General features: G+C 41.9%; 1 protein-coding gene across 1 annotated transcript in view; it reads right to left on the bottom strand.

Moving 5' to 3' along the window:
• The window catches only part of LOC122932922 (coagulation factor X-like), a 42,920-nt gene extending 27,284 nt beyond the window's left edge, over positions 1–15,636 (bottom strand). The window contains exons 1-6 of the mRNA XM_044287608.1: positions 15,509–15,636; positions 14,687–14,797; positions 12,402–12,562; positions 3,035–3,059; positions 2,419–2,532; positions 1,006–1,137 (exon numbers count right to left, since the gene is read on the bottom strand). Coding sequence (XP_044143543.1) covers positions 1,006–1,137; positions 2,419–2,532; positions 3,035–3,059; positions 12,402–12,562; positions 14,687–14,756 — 502 coding nt within the window. The 5' untranslated portion in view covers positions 14,757–14,797; positions 15,509–15,636. The remainder of the gene's footprint in view (positions 1–1,005; positions 1,138–2,418; positions 2,533–3,034; positions 3,060–12,401; positions 12,563–14,686; positions 14,798–15,508) is intronic.
• Between the last annotated feature and the right edge of the window lie 293 nt (positions 15,637–15,929).

The following is a 15,929-nucleotide window of genomic DNA, read 5'->3' as shown; positions in this document are numbered from 1 at the left end:
TGTCACCACCGGCTAATAAAAAATTACACTGAATGAACGTTACTGATATTTAGGATGGGCAAACATTATACAGGAGATGTAGCGCAAGTAATGTCGCTGTCACCAGCAACAAAAAAATTTGACTGAATGTCACTGATATTTAGGATACACAAACGTTATACAGGAGATTTGGCGCAGCTGATGTAACTGTCCGCAGTGGGCACCGTCTACAGAAAAAGTACACTGGATGTCACATATATTTTTAGGCTGTGCACACGTTAGACAGGAGATGTAGCCCAGATAATGTCGCTGTACGCAGCGGCCAAACAATTGCAAGCTATTTAGCGCAGGTTGCACTAAAAATATATATTGCTGCCACACACAATAGTCCTTAAAAGGACTTTTGGGTCTATAACAAGTATAAAAACTAAAATATTGTTATTTTAATCCCTACACTATCTTTCCTTTCTGCTCTTCAGCTCTCCCTGACTAATACTGAACCGAACACGTGTCATCGGGTGCTATATAGCACCCGATAACACGTTACGGCCAGCCAATCACTGTAATGCCAGCAGCCAACATGTCTACGGCATAACAGTGAGGGCAGTACTTACTTGAACGTTTATTGGCTGCGGGGAAGAGACTCGAGCATCTCGCTGTGCCGAACATCGCTATGCTTTGAGCCAAACTAGTGTTCCGCTGAGCATGCTCGCCCAACACTAATCACCATTTCAGAAGACCACTGAAATCAGGAATTCCTCTTTGAAAAATGGGTCTGCTTTTTTTACCTTAGAAACAGTGCTACTTTATCCATGGAGTAGGTCTACAAGGACAAGAGTGGCCCTGTTTCTGGGGAAAAAGACCACTTTTGCATTGACATATTGCAATCAAGTGCTACATGACGAACACCTCCAAACCACAATTATAATCAAATATTATAGTTAAATGTCAATTACTGTATAACGTAGAATAAATAAATGCATTTACAATTCAAATTAGAATGTAAAGTAGATTGACATTTCTTACCAGTTGCAACACATGATTTTCCATCATCTCCTAGCACATATCCAGTGGTACATGAACAGACAACATCTCGGTTTTCTACCTTGCAGTACTGGTCGCAGCCGCCATTGTTCAGACTGCACATCTTTAGTACAACTGAAAAAGAATTGATTTAAATATAACGTTATTAACATGTCTATATAGCAGCTATTTTAGAGATTGTTTCAGGCAACCGCTGTCTCCAGCTGTATGTGGACCCTTGGGCACCATAGTTAGTAGATCTCCTGGTTATCCCTCAGTGTAAACTATGTTTATGCTGATTGCCATATTACCCCTAGACGACTCCTGACATCTTCCTTGGTCAGCCATGTACTGAAATCTGCCATGCATTTAACCTACAAATCAGAGGAGGGTTAGCAAGCAGTGGGAACATTGCCTTAAAGGGGTATTCAAGTTATAAGAAGTTATCACCTTTCTATAGGATAGGAGAATGCTGCTCCATTCATTCTCTATGGGACTGCCTGAAATAGCTGAGCTCTGTACGTGGCTATCTCCTGCACTGCCATAAACAATGAATGAAGCTCTATTCATTTTGGGGTACAGGGCCCCCATTGTTTTGATCTGTGGGAGTCCCAGTGGTAGACCTCAACCAATATAATACCTCTCCTATATCTTGAGGATAGAGGATAAGTTCTTATAACTGGAATACCCCATTAAGGGTAAATCATGTCTTTAAAGGTGAGTTTCAGAAAAGTCTAACTGATCAGTGAGCATGTACTCTGCATCTTCATTCATTTTCTGATACTGTCAGAGATAGCTGAGCATAGTGTAGGGGTACTGGGCCGCACTCTTGGGATTGCTGAGGAGCCCAGCATTTGGACCCCAATTGATCAGTGGATGGAAGATTACTTTTCGGAAATGAACACCCCTTTAAAGGAATATTAACATAGGATCGGAGCCCCATGGTTCAGACACTTCTACCCTACTAGTATTATGTGGGTACTGTATGTCAGTACCAAAAGACCCCAAAAAATACAGAGTGTATATCATACTTGAGTTTGGAAAACGTCCACTAACATTTTACCAATTACAAAGAGCCTTTGTAAAAAAAAGTTAATATTGTACAGTGAGAAAACTCCATTCAAACTATACTTCTATTCTGCTGGGATACACAGATTTTGCTAATTGAATGCTAGTCATTTGTTTCTTCTTTCATCTCTTGAATGTACTAGGGTGAGTTGACAGTGAACATGTAATTCTAATTAAGCTAGAAGGGACTGTTTCAGCTCAAGAACCAGCAATGAAACTGGAAAGACGTTAGATGATATCCAGTCGTAGAATGTAAGAAGTTGCATTCTGGTTACTATGTTTCGGCCTATGTGTCCTCAAGCTGTGGTAAAACATATCTCAATGGGATGTAGTTAGTCTCAAGCTTACCTATTTCACAAGTTTTGCCCTCAAAACCAGAATTGCAGAGACAAGTGAATTCACCAATTCCATCTTTGCATGACCCGCCATATTGACAAGGATTAGACCCACACTGGTCACCATCTGAAATGCCAAAAAAATGAATAATAATAATTAATTGCCTCTATTATGATATTGGTACCCTCCCCCCGAATACTAGTGTGTAAGCTGGTCTTACATGTTATAGTGTTGTGATCTCTGTCAGGTTGGCGTCAACCAAACTGTTAATTTGTGTTCATGCTGCTAGATAATTTGGAATCGTGGCCTCCTTTCATTAGCATTGGAGACACTACCCACGCTGAAGCTTAGGGGTTCTTCCTAGTGAGACTCATACCTACTCTTCAATGGTTACTGGAGGTATGTTAAACCCAACTTTTAAGACATTTATAATCTTATATTTTTAGATTTATTAACTGTTTACAAACTGAATACATTGGGATACTGTCATTACTGTGTTACTTGGTACCATGAAGAAAGGGATGCATATGAACTCTTAACAAGCTATGCTTCTATTACCACCAGATGTAAGAATTGGTACTATGAAGAATGTATCACAATATTGTCTGAAACTATATGCCATACATACCCACATACTTGTTCCAAAATTCTCTCTGTTAAAGATACAATAGAAAAGGTTAAAATATGTGAATATATCTTCAGATTAGCAACAAAACACAAAATATAAAATGTTTTTTTTTTTTTGGTGTAATTTATTGTGTGATTGTAGTTGATATGAAACAGTTGATAAGAACCAACTGCTCTTGAGAAAAATGCACCAATAATATCTTCACGGTCCACAGTTTCAGGGAGCTGGACGTGTCAACACAGCAGAGATTTTCCATTGGCAAATCTGCTGTAGACCTTAAAAAATCTTTTGCAGAAATGCACAGTTGAAACTCATACTTCTGCTGCATGTTGTCCATCACCTCTGCAAGCAGATACCGTAAGCCACATTGTTATTTGAAGGAGCTTATCTCTGGCTTTCCAGTATGGAGACCATGTCAATATCAATCTGTAATGCAATTATTATTCTTGCCGGACCTATGGTGAGCTGGAGAAAACATGTAGTCCAGAGCATAGCTACAGTTGACATTAGCATACATAGTAGCTACAGAAAACCAATAACATGTCTGGAAAAGGTTGGTCCACCTTAACCCTTTCAGCCCCTTTCTTTTTTGCGTTTTCATTTTTCACTCCCTGCCTTTCTGTGGCAATAACTTTTTTATTTTTCCATTTAGATAGCTGATAGATGAGGGCTTGTTTTTCTACGTGACAAGTTATACTTACTAATTTAATATTGCATACAATGTACTGGGGAACTTGTAAGCAAAAAACTCAAATGGGGTCAAAAAATAAATAAATTCTTTAACAGCTTTATGGATTTTGTTTTTACAGCAAAAGAAAGGTTATGTTCTATCTTCTTGTGGTGCGGAGGCATGGACCCGAAAGTCCATGGAAGCACTTCCGAGTGTTTCTGATCCATGCCTCTGTTGTGCAAAAGATAAGACATGTCCTATGTTTTGCCGTATCTTGCGGATTGCGGAACCATTCAAGTCAATGGGTCCACATCCACAGCATGGCCAGTGCCCATATATTATGAACCCGCCGTTAGCGGTCCGCCGTACAGGCATAGAGCCCTCATGTTCATGTGGATGAGCCCTTATACAGAGAAGACTATCATTTACTGATAAGACCACCCACTTGGCTATTAAGCTCAGAAAGAGCAGGTGAATGGAACAAATAAATTACAGGTTTTATGGAATCTTTTCCCATAAAGTTATATATCTGCTTAGCCCCTCCTGCTTATAACCTGCTTCCTGCAGATTGCCCTGCATTTTCATGATGACAGGCTCTCTGAAGGAACTATGCGTTACACAGGTGTAGACTCTTTGGTGTCCTTTTGGGTCACTGAATTAGACAGTCTATAAAGGCGTCCCCAGATGTGAGATTCTATTCAATATCCATGAGACATGACTGAGGTAGAAATATGTATGAAAAATTTATTCGAAGTCTAATGCTCAACTGGCTGCAACTAAATTATACCAGAGACCTCAAGTGATGATCTTTTGTGAACAAAAAAAGATTCCACACAGTAGACTTGTCATTTACACCAAAAAATGAATCCATTTTTTTTTTTTTTTAACTGCAGCATTCCTTATCCCTGTGATTGTGTGTGTTTTTAATCATAGTTTATAGATAAAAATCTTTCTGAATTGTGTTTGGCTATTGTGGAAAATAAAGCCTCCTCTTCTGCACCTTTTTATACCCGACACCTCATATGGTTTCTTAGTTAGTTTTTTCCAGCTCACAATACTGTGATCTGAGGGCAACAAAAGAGAGAGAGAGAGACATTGGGAAGATCTATCAATGCTTTTATGCCACTGCTGTGGCACATGCTTTACTTTTACCATAATTTGCAACTTTTTGTGCCTCTCAGATTTACTATAATTTACACCAGAATTTGGCATAAAATATAGTTCAAGTCTATATCAGCCTTAGCTGAGATAGATTAGAGTTTCTGAAGCATAGAGGGCCAGGGATGCACCTAATTTATTAAGAGGCACGTGGCTGTTAATAAATTAGGTGCATCTCACTCCAGTCCCCTTTGAGCTTTGGGATGTAAAGTTTTCTATTCAGTCCAGCATTCTTCACCCATGCATAGTATTTAACAGCTTGTCCTTTGATGTTTTGTACAAGAGAATATGTCAATAGCTTTTGGGGGGAGAAGCAGGACTCACAGGCTTCTTCTACTAGTCCTGGCAGCATTTATTAAAGGTTATGTACACCTTTGGGGGTATTTGTTTTACTATTGCATTATACTTATTTTGAGCTAAAAATCATTTTTTCAGTTGGTCTTTATTAACAATATGGAATCCTTTATTGTGTACATAGCTGAGATGCTGTAGCAACAGCCTGTGGATTATGTGTCTTATCCGTCATCTGGGGAGCAGACGGACTCCTTATCTCTGCTCTCTGACATTATAGACACTCATTATAGCTCAGTTCTTATCTTACTGATAAGAGTGTGACTTAAATAATAGTTTAGAGATAAGGTTTATTAGATGACCGGCACAAAGTGAAAGTGACAAAGTCACAGAGCTAGAAAAACAGTTAATCCTTTGTGACAGAACAGCTCAATATTTTTAATAAAGGTGAATTAAAAATAGGATTTTTAGCAAAAAATTAGCAAAATGCAATTATAAACAAAAAATTCCTCCGAAGGTGTACATAGCCTTTAAACAACTATTTACATGAAAATACAGAATCAGATAACAGAAACAATATATCCCAGAGTTTGGTGCCTCTCCTTCTGTCTGGGGATATGAGAGATCTGATAAATTCACTTCAAACTGTAACTGTCGTTGGAGTGATGCTAAGGAGACACTTTAGGGTGCCTTCTAACATGGCACATTTAAGGCTACTTTCACACTGGCATTTTGGCTTTCCGTTTGCGAGATCCGTTTCAGGGCTCTCACAAGCGGTCCAAAACAGATCAGTTTTCCCCTAATGCATTCTGAATAGAAAAGGATCCGCCCAGAATGCATCAGTTTGTCTCCGTTCCATCTCCATGGTTTCACAATCGACAACTAACAAACCCCTTAGAACTAATTCCTATTATAACGACAGACAACCAACTGTGGATAAATAAGGCTGTGGTCTTTATTAAATCTGGGGGTTAACCAATAAATATTACCACAATAAATTAATCATACTGAGTTTAAATTAAATAAATACCTAACAATCCCTTAAGTTAATATCCGTCCACCCAAAAGACTGGGCGACTAACCCCCCCATATTCAACAAGACCGCGACATAAACTGGGAGGGCAGGCGGGGGATGCTTCCTTCTTGCTTGAAGATTCCAACAGCCAGGACCCAGGTGAGTGACCGACCTTAAATAGTGGTCCAGTTCCCGCCACAGAACCTCCTGGCAACCGGACAGCAACCCTCCTGAGCCAATCACCTGCCATCCAGTTGCCAGCTTCACCTGAGGAGAAAAACAAGGAGAGAAAAAAAAAGGGGGGGGGGGGGAGAAAACATGGCCATAACATAAAAAACGTGTCTCAATGACACCATGAGGGGCAAGCGCCAATTTCGGCCTTGCCCCTGTCATGGTGTCACAATCGACAACTAACAAAGCCCTTATAACTAATTCCTATAATAACGACAGACAACCAACTGTGGATAAATAAGGCTGCGGTCTTTATTAAATCTGGGGGTTAACCAATAAATATTACCACAATAAATTAATCATACTGAGTTTAAATTAAATAAATACCTAACAATCCCTTAAGTTATTATCCGTCCACCCAAAAGACTGGGCGACTAACCCCACCAGCCAAGACCAGCATCAGCCGGACTTGGCTCCCCCCAACAAAAACGCGGCCCTTTCAATTATTGACTGCAAGCCTGTATTAAAAATATCCAGACCAATCTCCGATAAATGTACAAGATCATTCCTATAAAGGCCAGCAACAGAACCATCCAGCTCCATATGCCGAAAGGTCCAACCATTCACAGCGGGAAGGAACTTTTCCAAACTCCTGTTAACCCTTTTTCGAATTTTGTCAAGAAAGCGAAGTTGTGAGTTTTTCCATAACAAACGGGGAATGATTTCAGAAAAAACCAAAATAACTCCCGGCAATAACTGACTAATATAAGCTAAATCACTTTTTATATCTGCTAATAAATCCAAAGTTTTCGCCTTCCCCAAATCATTACCCCCTACATAAAAAATAATCAGCTGGGGAGGGGGGCGAGACTGTAACTCACCTTTAATAATGGGAACTACCTGCTTCCACCTTAACCCTCTAAAACCCAACCAATAAATATAAACAAATGGCAGATCGAAAAACAATTGCTGAGCATAGTTACGCATACAGGCCCTCTTCTCAGCCCAGAAAATAAAGGAATGCCCGCAAATCCACACATTGATCTGCTCAGAACCTGAAAAAGAAAATAGTTATAGCAATACTAAATTAGGTCTGATATAAAGTTTATATCTATCAGAACTCCACCTTCCAATTTCTTTAATCAAAGCATTATCCAATCCCATTCTAGCCGCTTCAGTAGTGGCACCAATCCGAAAAGAATGAGATGAATAAGGCTCGGACTCTAATCCCAGGCTATACAAACATCTTTTAAAAACTGCATTAAACTGATATTTGGACAAAACTGAACTATCAGCATGAATTAAAAAGGAACCAAGCCCAGGGGGCCTAACCTCAAGAAAATCCCTTACCGCCATGACTGGACAAATATCAGAACCAGACAACTGACCCAAACTAATAACAGAACCTCTTCCAAACTGATCCGTCTTAGAATTCCGTACTGTGATAAAAATGCCAGCAGGCAATAACTGAATATCCGACAACAGTAAAGGAGAAGCTGACCGAACATTTGGAGCCACCAATTCACTAACTCTAAACGCTCCAAAGAAGGCTAAAACAAATGTACACCTAAATAATTTAAACTCGTATCCCGAAGCAGCAAACAAACGCAAGGATGACAACAATCTACCTAAAAGATCTATGGAAATCGGATGATGACCATCTATGGAAATCGGAAAACCCTGCCTTTCTTGAAACCCTTCAAAAACTGTCTAACCGCAAAAGAACTATTCACAGGAGGGAAACCAGACAATTTAAAAAAGAAAGATACCCCAGCTAATGTCTTCTGAGCTGCAGACCCACCCAAACCCGATCTAACCAAACTACAAATAAAATTCAAGACATGACCAGCCTTACCTTCAAAAACATTAACTCCATTACCTTTACAAAACACTTCCCATTTATTCCATGCAAGCGCATAACCATTCCATGTATTAGGAGCCACCGAATTTCGAATCTGTTCGCTTATTAGTGCCAAATCAGACTCCAGAGGTAAGGTGGACACGGGATGCCTTCTCTTGCTGCATTGGGAACCAAGGCGAAGAATTTCTCCCACTGTGCACGAGAGAGAGAGTCTGCTATTACATTTGACTTACTATTAATATATGTAGCCTTAAAGGGAACCTGTCACCAGTTTTATGGTGTCCTAACTAAGGGCAACATAAATAAGTGACTGATTCGCTTAGCAAAATGCTGGGTCACTTTCTTTAATTGACCCAGTCAATCTGCCAACATCTTGTATTGAAAAGCTCCATCTGATAATGATGAGTCATGAATATTTATGAGCTCCTGACTCTCCCCACCTACCTGCTGCTGAATGACAGTTTGTTTCCATAGGAATCAGCAGCAGGTGGGCAGGGGAGTGGCTATAGCTCTAAATTAAATATACGCTGGACTCAATGACATCACGCCGGACTCCAATCAGCTCATTAGCATGCGGCATGCGGCATCTTTGTGTGTATATTATGAGGTAACCATCTGTCACACCAGTAAGTGAATACATCTAAGGTACTTTTTAGTAGTTAATGATTGTATATAATTTGTTAGATTATAATCAAATATCCACATGACAGGTTCCCTTTAAGCCAAATATTCCTAGACAAGCAACAACGAACCAAAAAACGCAACAGCTTCACCACAAATTTATTATTAGATGACAAGCAATTCACGGCAAATAAAACTCCCTTATTATCAGTATATAGCAACACCCTTTTATCTGCTAACTCCTGCCCCCAAATTACTAAAGACACCACTAGAGGGAAAAGTTCCAATAACACTAAATTCTTCAAAACTGTATCAACTTTCCAGGATTCATGCCATTTCTCTGCTGACCACTGACCCCGAAAATAAGCCCCATAACCACAAGACCCAGCTGCGTCCGTGACTAGGCCTAAAGCCTCCGACTCAACAAATTCCCGCTGCCACAAGCTACGCCCGTTAAAATGCACCAAAAACTCCTCCCAAACCCTCAAATCATCTTTCAAAGACTTTGATAACCTAATATGGGCAGATGGAGACTTAAGACCCCTGGTTGCCATGTACAATCTCCTAGAGAATACCCTCCCAATTGGAATTACCTTAGACGCAAAAACAAACAAACCCAATACACTCTGTAACTCACGCAATGTCGTCTTCTTCGCCGCTAACATTTTCCTAATTGACTCCAACAATTTATTCATCTTAGCCATAGGAAGCCTGAATTCCATAGCTACTGAGTCAATTGTTATACCCAAAAATTCAATTTCACAACAAGGGAGAACCGTTTTCTCCTTCGCTAACGGAATGCCAAAAAACCGACAAACCTCATAAAAACGTTTCAATAAATCCAAACAGACTTCAGAATCAGAGGGGCCAACAAACAAAACATCATCTAGATAATGCAAACAACCACCAACACTAACGGAATACATAGTAACCCAATGAACAAAAGATGAAAACGACTCAAAATAAGAACACGATAAAGAAAAACCCATAGGCAGACACATATCAAAATAATAATTCCCCTCAAATTGAAAACCCAATGAATTGAAACCACTCGGGCAAACTGGCAATAAGCAAAAAGCCGACTTTATATCAGCCTTAGAAAATAAACAACCCCTACCAAAAGAACCTAGCAAACTAACAGCTTCATCAAAAGAACTATAAGACACTGAACACGACCCCTTATCCAATTCATCATTGAGCGACTGTTTTTCCGTAAAGGATAGGTGATGAATTAACCTAAATTCATTGGCCACTTTCTTAGGGACCAAACCCAAGGGGGATAAACGGAAGTCCTGAAAAGGGGGGTAAACAAAAGGCCCAGCCACTCTCCCTGCAACTATCTCTTTCTGAATTTTTTCCCATACTATATCCATATTCAAACTAACTGAACTCAAATTTTCCAACCAAATACACCCAGGGCCTTTAAACTGTGGAACGAAAAAACCTTCACTAAAACCCTTATTAATTAGCTCCACCTTCTCCTGGTTTGGATATATGTTTAACCAGGGAACCATGTTTTGCAACTTCACCGATGTCAGAGCTTTTCTGAAATTCTCGGCTAACAACGGTTTGCTTGGCCCCTGAATCCCTTTTAAAACAGCGAAACATCGGGTGCGGGCCCAAACAAACCGAGCACTCATGCCTATATTTACAGGAATTTAACCATTTACAAGCTGACTCGTTGAAGGCAAAACATAGGCCCTTCCGCAAAACATTTGGGGCCATCCTATTCCTGTCCTCCTCCGATTTTTCATCCGCCTTCTTTTCCGACTTAATAATCTCTCTGGAAGAAGGGAGCAATGATAATATATCAATATACTCCCTCCTCCAATTTTTTTCTTTCACCGCATTAGACAGATGAAAACCCAGTGGAGACACTTCACAAGACATTGCCTCTTTTAAACATGACTCCGTCACACCAGCTGCATTGGCCAGCACTGGTCCCCCCCGCACCAGAAGCATTCACAGCAACAGATGCAGGACGATCAGTCCAAGCCGCAGCAGGTGAGGGACAGGCAGTGCCAGAACTAGCAGCAACGCCTTGAGCCAGATCCAGGCTGCGAGACCGCCGACCTGGGAGGAGACCGCTGGTGCTCAGCCGCTTCTTGACTCCTGGACGGGGAGTAGGTGATCCTGTGCCTCTTCTTCCGACTTGAAGACCGCATGGGAACACCAGCCTTCATGGACCCTCCGGGGATAGAAGATCTAGATGTAGGGCAGGGGGAAACCACACTGCTTCTGCTGCTGCGGGGCTCCACATCTGTGGTCCTCTGGCTGGTCTTCTTGGAAGGAGGCAGCACTACCACACTGGAGCCACCAGGTGGCGCTGACTCAGGAACAGGACAAAAGGAGGGCACACTGCTCAGCAGCCTCTGGCTCTTTCTGGATACCAGCTCCTCCCCCATGCCCATGTGACCTCCGCTGCCCTCCTCCTCCTCCACCAGCGCAGCAGGCCCGCTCACTGATGACACCGGCGCTACCTCAGCCAGACACCTGCGCAGCCATTCCTCGCCGCCACAGATGAGAGCTCTTTTGTGAATCTGGCTGAGGAGTGCGTCGAGCGGGCCGAACTCCATGCTGCAGCGCCGGGTCACTTTGCTTGAAGAAGGGGAGGAAGACTTCTAACGCCGGTGGCTTCCGTTATCTCCGCAGACCGGCAACTTGACATGCAGACCGCAGCTTCTCACCGCCGGATGCCGCGTTTGACACGCCGCTCCGGCCGCTTCTTGAAGCTCCACTCCGCCGCTGCCACTTGAAATCTTCAGGAAACTTCAGCTCTTCTGCCGCTGCCGCTGCTGATGTCTTCACACGGGATACTTCCTTCTTGCTTGAAGATTCCAACAGCCAGGACCCAGGTGAGTGACCGACCTTAAATAGTGGTCCAGTTCCCGCCACAGAACCTCCTGGCCAATCCTTGATTCAGGCTAAAAATAGCCTAAGCCCAGCAACCGGACAGCAACCCTCCTGAGCAAATCACCTGCCGTCCAGTTGCCAGCTTCACCTAAGGAGAAAAACAAGGAGAGAAAAGGGGGGGGGGGGGAGAAAAACAAGGAGAGAAAAGGGGGGGGGGGGGGAGAAAAACAAGGAGAGAAAACATGGCCATAACATAAAAAACGTGTCTCAATGACACCATGAGGGGCAAGCGCCAATTTCGGCCTTGCCCCTGTCATTCCGCTTTGGAGGTGGACACCAAAACGCGGCTTGCTGCGTTTTGGTGTCCATCTGAGAAAACTGAGCCAAACGGATCCGTTCTGACACACAATGTAAGTCAATGGGGACGGATCCGTTTTCTCTGACACTATCTGGCACAATAGAAAACGGATCCGTCCCCCATTGTCTTGGCTATGTTAAAGATAATACAAACAGATCCGTTCTGAACGGATGCAGACGTTTGTATTACCTGAGCGGATCCGTCTGTGCAGATCCATGACGGATCCGCACCAAACGCGAGTGTGAAAGTCGCCTAATTATATAACTGGCCCCATACAATCTATAAAAAAAATTGCAATGACCGTTACACTCTAAACAAAATGACAAATCCTGCCCCCAACAATATAGACTCATTGGAATATGTAGTTACAGTTTTCTCTTTATCCTCAAACACTTCCCGAGCTTCCTCGTGGCTGCAGCGTTCCTCGTAGCACTCTCTTTCCAGGTTCCCTGTTTTTAACTCTTCAAATATACTATTTGCACGTTTCCACCTCCTTAAAATGCCATTAGCTTCGTTTTGAGTCACAAAAACTGCAATTCAAAAATGACAGATCATTGCAGTGCACATATTCATTTCCTTTCACCAGAGCTGTATACAGATTATAATCGCTGACTATCGCTTTGTCCCTTTTCAGTGGGGATCAGAATTTGCTTCCCACATGCACAGACACAGGTTCTTCAACAGGAAGCCAAGTAATTTACCAGTATATTCTAGGAAAGTAGGGGAGATGTGAATACAAGCAAAATATTCCTCACTGATGTTGTTCCTGGTTAGATTTGAACCCATTTCTCCTAAGCATTGAGCATAGCACACGACCATGCTGTGGGGTCGTACCCTTACCTGTTTTGAGGTATGACCGCAAGGTCAGATTTCTTGATGCAGTTCCAGAAGCTAAAATCAGGAGTGAATCATAAAATGAGAGATAGTATTAGGCTACATTCACACGGCAATGATGTGTTTTGTGCTCAGCAAATTGCGGATGCGCAAAGCACGGATGCCGCAGATGTGCTTTTGCTGGAACGGAACAGGCCACCCATTATAGAAATGCCTATATTTGTCCGCAAAACGAACAAGAATAGGACATGTTCTATTTTTTTTTTGCGGGGCCACAGAATGGAGCAACGGATGTGGACAGCACACAGAGCGCTGTCCGCATCTTTTGGGGCCGCATTGAAGTGAATGGGTCCACATCCAAGCTGCAAAAAATCCGGCTTGGATGCGGACCAGAACAATGGTCGTGTGCATGAGGCCTTAAGGGCAGAAAGAGCTTTTCCTCTTTGTTGAATTCCCTTCTGGTTTCAGCTTCCAAAACTACATCGACTGACCTGAATGTGTGGCCGTACACCATTTAAGAGACCTGTGTTCTAAAATGTTCTTAAGGTCGGAATAATTAAGGGTACATCCACTTGTGACAAGTGAAAATCCACAGCGGATCTGTCTAAAATCTGAAAAGGCAAACTCTGCCTCAAATCATGTGGGAGCTGATTATGATGAGGTTGTGGTCAATGTCACAGGGGCAAGAAAGAGGTGTCACATCTTATACAAATAAATGTACAGTAATAAAGTATCACTACACAGGGCAATCACACTAAATCATTTTGTGCATATGTATTCTATAAATTAAAGGGGTTGTCTGGGCTACAGATATTGATGACCTGTCCTCGGGATGCATCATCAATATCAGATTGGTGGGGGTCCGACATCTCCTTACATCCTCACACATCAGCTGGGTCAACGGAAACTACACAGTATACAGGGCGGAAGCAGAAGGCTCCATACACTATGTAGTTCCCGGCACGGGCATAATGCAGCTTAGCTACCACCCTGACACAGCCATTACATAGTGTATATAGCAATCTTCTTCCAGCTCTGTACACTGGGTAGTTTACGGTGTCAGCAGCCCCCGAAACTGATGATGGGGTGGGTGGGGCGATTACTGCTGGACTTCTACCGATCTGATATCGATTACCTATCCTGAGGATAGGTCAGCAGTTTTATAACCTGGAAAACCCTAATGTAACATCACTGCACACAAGAATGTGATGACTTGGTGCAGGTTTTGCATTTACATGTTATACTTAGTACACAGTAGGCTGTAGAGTAATAATTAATGTTCCTGCAGTAACACCAGGCTTTATAAATATCCAATGTGTTCTGTAAACCACTATTAGGCATGACATATGAAACAAAATGTCAGCGTACATTCTATATACTGTATATCATGTAACAGCTCCGGCTGTGTACTTCCTAAGGAATGATGGTTAAAACCGTGAACTACATTTTGCAATAATGAGCAAAAATGTTACAAGACCACAAAAAACACACCTTATCTATTCCCTATTTCTCAGGAATACAGCTCACAATGTGCAACAGTGATAGTAGGACATGTTCATGTCAGACATTTCATAATTACCGCAAATACACAAGGTTTTGCTATACAGCCTATATGCAGATACTAGGCAGAGTAGTCCCATGCTCTACTCAATAACGTCATACTGCTTTAGAAGAAGCACTATGCACCGCATAGACCTACCGGACAATTCGCAGAACACAAACCCTATGGAATATTCACTCTATCCAGGCAGTTTAGAAATGATCTCACTTCGAAGTGATGTATGACACCAAACGCAGATATCCAGAATACGTTCTCTTACCATCTTCTGCAGGTTTAAGGAGGACGACCGGTAGACATAGGAGCAGTAGGAGACACGTCTTTCCAGCCATGATGTGTTATTCAGTCAAATGCTCTTTTTCCTTTTGGGTGGCTAGTGTGACAAAAAGAGTCAAGAGTTCAAGCTGCAGCTTGCAAGGGAAATTAGGAAATTCCTGCTTTGAGTACAAAATACTGGAAGATAACCTGGACGGTCCCTGAGCTATAGGAACATGTTGTTTCCAATTGTTTACTGGCTAAATGCTTTTTAGCGAGAAATGTATAACCACACTTTACAGTAGATGTACCAGTGAGGTCTGTAATGTACAAAAAGTGTTTGCTTGTCTTATGCAATACGCTCCATGGAGTTCAGATCCGCTGTCTTTGCCTTGTTTGCCTATTAGAAGGACAAAGAGCAAAGCATGTACTGACAAATGACATGGCTACCATCCAGATTACCTTAGGGTACCTGCACATGGGTGTGGGTTTGGAAATATAATTTCTATGCAGATTTTTATGCAGATTTTTATGCAGATTTTTATGCGTTTCGGCACCAAAACCTGCATGTGTTACTTGTGAACTTTGAAGATTTGCCCCTGATTGCACTCTTTGCAAAGCAAAGAGTGAAATCCGCACTAAAAATTCACACAAACCATTGAAATCCTGCAGATTTTAAAATATGCAAAGTGCTGATGAGATTTGGCAAATCTCATTCACTTTGCTTGTACTGTATTACACTGCAGTTTTCTCTGCATGAAAATGTGTGTGGAAAAACACAAGTAATCTGTAATATGTACAGGTAGCGTAAGGGTGGTTTCACACTGACCATATTGATGCAGGTTTTTTTATGCAGGATTACAAAAAACAGGAGAAGTAGCTTCTGTCTTGTACAATTTCCTTCACTTTATAATCCACTCCAGACATTGGCTTCCAAAACTGCATCAAAAGACACATCTGAAAACACACAACAGTTATGGAACTTCTGAAACCTTAAAGGATAACTGTCATATTTTTATATTTTTTTGCTAAAGTGTAGGGCAAGTGATAGGTAACAATTTTGCAATAGACTTTATTTAGCCAAAATGTTTATTTTTGGTAGAAAACTAGGGCTGAAATGGCCCTTAGCAGCACTCGAAAGAGCGTTGCTAAGGGCCATCCGTCTCCGATTAGAAAAGACGGGCTGTGCAGACTCTATGCTTCTGACTCCCGTGCTTCCCTGGGAGACAGAAGGCTGGGCACAGGAGTCT

Source organism: Bufo gargarizans, chromosome 3, assembly GCF_014858855.1.
Source record: "Bufo gargarizans isolate SCDJY-AF-19 chromosome 3, ASM1485885v1, whole genome shotgun sequence".
Taxonomy (NCBI): Eukaryota; Metazoa; Chordata; class Amphibia; order Anura; family Bufonidae; genus Bufo; species Bufo gargarizans.
Note: the sequence above shows the minus strand (reverse complement) of the source record. Positions and strands in the feature narration are given on the sequence as shown.